The sequence below is a fragment of the Salmo salar genome, chromosome ssa21 (genome assembly GCF_905237065.1).
Source record: "Salmo salar chromosome ssa21, Ssal_v3.1, whole genome shotgun sequence".
NCBI lineage: Eukaryota > Metazoa > Chordata > Actinopteri > Salmoniformes > Salmonidae > Salmo > Salmo salar.
The window spans coordinates 35,117,971-35,122,977 of record NC_059462.1 but is presented as its reverse complement, the minus strand read 5'-3'; the positions used below and the strand labels follow the sequence as shown (position 1 = coordinate 35,122,977).

Genomic DNA, 5,007 nt, shown 5'->3' with positions numbered 1-5,007 from the left:
TTTTTCTAAATGAAAAACCTCCCCTGCAGAAGTAACATCTGTGCCTCGCTCGGTTTCTATACACTATGGTCCTAAGTCCTAAATGGCACATATAACAGACTACTTTCGACTAGGACTCGTGGTGTTCTGATCCAAAGTAGTAGGGTTCCATTTTGGACTTCGCCATGGAGGAATGTGAATGCCCCTTGACTACAGCTACCCGTGGCATGGCAGGAAAAAAGCTTGTTTTGTCCTTCAGCCTTAAAGGTCTGCCTACATTTAATAGGGGGGGTGTTTGCTCATTTTCACTCATATTAAGTTGCTTTGTAATTATAATAATCTATTAAGATTTTAAGCAAACAATCTTAAAGGACAATATTGTAGAAGAGAATAATATCGTTTCCACATGGGCAAATAAATGTTCACTATCCATTGTGCGTAATAGTGATGCATGAAAAATAATAATCGGGACTAGATTGTGTCGGATGATTTGCCAGACCAAAAGGAGTATCCCAATAGAAGTCAAGGTTATTTTGCAACCATGCGGGCTGAGGGACTTTAAACCATTGCGAAATCTTACTTAGATTTGCCTTAAAAACACGTGGTTTGAGAGTTTAAGCTGTACGTTTACTTTAGATGCTATTTTTACTTATAATTTGATTATTAACCTATAATAGAGATGTTGGTAGGTTAACAGACAATAATGATAGAAATTGTAGGCTACTCATTCACTTTATTATATAAATAATTGAGTGCTCCTCATGAGATATGCATTATACATTTATCTCAACGCAATTATGTACACTTGAATCACATTGGGAGAGAATGAAACGTTTAAACCTTCGAAATAAAATATAGGATAAATAACGAACATATTATGAGTAATGTAATGGCACACGGTCCTCTAATGGGCCCTAACACCCTCCTACATTGTAAAATGTTTACAAACAATATACAACACACATTGAATTTGAGCATCAGATGCTGCAAATGGCTCTTCTTCACTGATTTGCACATTCATGCAATGGCACAATGAGATGGTGCCTGGTTTGTTCCAAAATGTGCTGCAGATGATTTCGCATGGGGTATGGCCCACGGTCAATGTACATGTTTTATATGAAGTAATAAGTAATTCGTTTTATACAATGAGTATTTCCAGGTGATAGTTAAGCTTTTTATACACAATCAAGGTATTTAGGCTACTTTGCAAGTAAGTATCCCCTATGTATTGTCCACCTATTCAGCGATATAACATTCCTGATTGTTAAGTAGCCAAGATAGGCTATGTTTTGGGGGATAATAAAATGTTCAATATTGTGCAGCTTTGCATGAATTGCAGTAAATAATCGCTAAGGCAACAGAGTATAAGCACTTGCCTCTGTATAGATAATGATCTTTCATAAAACGGTTGCATCATATAAACATGACATAACTATTTTATAAAACATAACATGGAGTTACGTGAAATGAAATAGGAACTAATAATGAATAATGCTGTACAAAATCACAACAAAATTATTCAGGATAGGATAGATAGATCAGTTGTAAAATGCAGGTTGAAAAATATAGAAATACTTATTATATTTTTTTATTGGCCCAAGTATTTGTTTAGAAATTGCATAGTTTTCCAAATTATTGCTTGTGATTTTGTAACATGGATAATCAACACATTCTCAGTATGGTCACCACTATTTCCACAATGTGACCTGTACCATAATGTAGAAGCGAATACAATACAGTACATTTGATGAAAAATAATATGCATATGCATCCGCACTTCTAAAGGCAGTAACAACAATAAATACATACAAGCGGATTATAATTGCTATTTTGCGTCAGTGGCAAGAGGATACCATATCATGACGCACGCTTATCAGTCTTTGATGCACGTTCAATGTATTTACGACTCATGAAATATAGCGTTAAGCTGAGCATTCATGACTCTCTCGTGATGAGTGTGTCCTTCGTACGACATAATGTTTTCCATCGGTATCTCACACCGCGGCGCAGAGCTCGGGTAAATGGGCCCGTGTCCCTGCGGACCTGCCAGTCCCGCAGCTGCCTGGTAGTGCATGGTAAAGGCGTAGTTCTTTTCGAACTCTGACGAAGGCTCGTGTTTGAAGGAAAAGTTCCCGTTGACACTCAGTGGTGGGCTTAAGGGTCCGTCGAATGATGGACTAGTGCAGTCTGTAAGCGGCAGCGCGGTCTCAAAGAATGGCTCCAGCGCGCTTCCGTATGAATGGGGCTTGACGTGGAAGACGTGGGAGCTGTCCATTGTACCATATGGAGGGCTGGGAAGACCCGGAGTCTGGTAGGAGTAGGGATGCGCGGCGAAGGAAGCACTTGCTGGTTGCATATGAGATGGTATCTCCTGTGTCTGCTCCGGGAGGAAAGTTCTGGGGTTGAGCTGGAGACAGCCTGCCACTAGGTTAGTAGTGGGCTGAGACAAGCCCCTACACAAGGCCTGGACAAATGATATGACGTCTGGGCTCTTCCCTGACCGCAGGATCTCTGACAGGGCCCAGATGTAGTTTTTAGCCAGTCGCAGAGTCTCGATTTTTGAGAGCTTTTGGGTTTTGGAGTAACATGGCACAACTTTACGCAAACTCTCCAGCGCGTCGTTGAGTCCGTGCATACGATTCCTTTCCCGCGCGTTCGCCTTGTGGCGCCTCATCTTAAACCTCTGCATCCTGGCTTTTGTCATTTTCTTCTTTTTTGGTCCACGACGTTTAGGCTTTTGATCGTCGCCTTCCTCTTCCTCTTCTTCCTCTTCCTCCTCCTCATCATCCTCATCCAGTCTGTTTAACCCATCTTCGTCGTCATCCTCGAGGCCCCCGTGCATGGACTCAAGCGCGCCGTTGTTCTTCTCCATATCCTGTTCGTTCTGGGAGCGCTGACATTCGTCAGTCCAGGTCGCAGAATCCTGGGGTTCTGATGACATCATGGTCTGTTCCGTGTAGGATTTAGTCATATTGGAAATCTGTCAATAAAAAAGAGAGCCGTGAGCAGACTCATTTGGACATCATTTGGTACTTGACTAACAGCCTATTCAGTAAGAGTTCGTTTTGGAACAGGTGTATTAGGCTACTAATCTAAGTAAAAAAAAAACATATTTTTGTATCAGAACCAATATTACTTTTGCAATACCGATGATTATATGTATCATAAAAATTCATAAGAATTTAAGAGCAAAATGTAGAACATTAATTTGTGGTCAGGATAAACCAAAACATAGGAGCATAATACATAAATTATTCAATTATCACATAGCTTGACATAAGTCAATTTGATCAAAATTATTTTCAATTACTTATTTTTAAATCTCCAGTAAACTGAGACATCTGAAATGTCATTGCTGAGTTCAATCAGAATATCTGAATCCCTGTTTCCTTTCTGTAACAGGTGCGAAATGGTCACATCACCTCTCATCTGAGAAGGTTTGTATCAATAAATAATTCAAGCTTGTTCAGAAAACCTTTAACTGCTGAATAATTGTAGCCTGCTTTATGGCAATGTAACAGACAAATCACAGCATTCCTTTCACCCAAAACATTTGCATAAATAAGTTATTACATTATATGATTCATAAATAAATACCTATGTTTTGCAGAATGATCTTGTTATGACTCTGGCATGCCCCTCCTGAAGTGTGAGGTCCGGTGAATGGACTGTAATGTGGCTGCGCCGACGGATGCTCGTGTTATATAGTGCTGCTGCTGATGCTGCGGGGGACTGGGAGAGAGAGAGATGAACCTGTTATGTCTCTATGGTTGTATCCCTAATACCATCACCATCGCTTCACCCAAAGACTGGCAGGAACAGGCTCCACCCACCCATGGCCTTACTCTCGGCACGCGCCATATGGTCCATCTACGTCAAGCAGAAACGGCCCCAAGCATCACGTGACACGGTCCCATTTGTATTCGCCAGGGCTCTGTATTCCGCTCCTTTGTGGCCAAAAGAAAGTGGCCATCTGTCGCCAGTTAGGGCCTCCATGGATCCGTGTGGACCCGCAGGATGGATTAACCCTTTCGAGCATAGGACATATTCAATCACTACTAACACTCAAGCCCAACCCATTCCCCACGTGTGTCCTCTTATAATGGGTTGATTATGATGTTATTAATCATAAATATCATAATGACAGAATAATGTAGTTTTGCACATTAGCCCACTTTGCGGATATTGAACACACATTAAATAGCCTAATAAACACGCCAAGTCACCAAGGCAAGAATAAGGCCCTTGCTGACCGTAAAGGCCCTATACTGGCCCATCATATCTATTTATCAGCGAATGATTATGCTGTGAGACATTTTTTCAAATAAAAGTAGGCTATCCATGGAGAAGACCTAATACAATTATATGCTATGCAACATTGTAATTACAACAATGAATTTAGACCAACTGCATTACTTTTTTTGGTTTTGCTCACTGCTGCCTGCATCAGTGTTTATCTGCAATAGTTGAAGTGTTATTGTCCCCCATCTCTAGCAGTGTGTGATGTTGATTGGCAACAGTGGTTGTAATGTCTGGACGGAGCTGCTGAGGTTATGAGCCTGGAATCTCCCTCTCTTTTCAATCTGCTGGTCGGCACGCGAGTCGCACGCGAACTAACAAAAGCCTGTTTCACAGCTCACTACCCTGATGCAACGTCCAAAATCTGCTGTCTTCTGTTCAATATAATGCCCCCCAAAAAATCGACGTGTTGACCGTTGGACAGAAAGACAGCGTAACAAGTGGGGTAACAACAGACAATCAAAACAGAACTGAACCACGAGAAATTATTAATATTTAAGCAGAATAGTTATAGAGCGGGACTATAAAATGTGCCCCATATAAATAATGAAAATGACAATCTGCTACCCAAACTAAAACCATACGGACTGTCTGGTCATTCACAAAATGAGTAAGTTTATATCTTGAGGATAGAATCATTGGTTACTGTCAGTGTCAGTTACGTGGAGGTGAGGATAGAGTCAAGCGCAGGACACAGAACTGAGATAAATAACGTACTTTACTCTCGAA

The 5,007-nt window shown here is 41.0% G+C and overlaps 1 protein-coding gene across 1 annotated transcript; it reads right to left on the bottom strand.

Moving 5' to 3' along the window:
* Positions 1-695: 695 nt before the first annotated feature.
* Positions 696-3,777, bottom strand: LOC106582267 (neurogenic differentiation factor 1). Its single transcript, XM_014165168.2, has 2 exons — positions 3,577-3,777; positions 696-2,959 (listed from the first exon to the last, which is right to left on the bottom strand). Exon 2 carries the CDS (start codon positions 2,948-2,950, stop codon positions 1,880-1,882), a length of 1,071 nt encoding a protein of 356 aa, XP_014020643.1. The 5' UTR covers positions 2,951-2,959; positions 3,577-3,777; the 3' UTR covers positions 696-1,879.
* Positions 3,778-5,007: the final 1,230 nt, after the last annotated feature.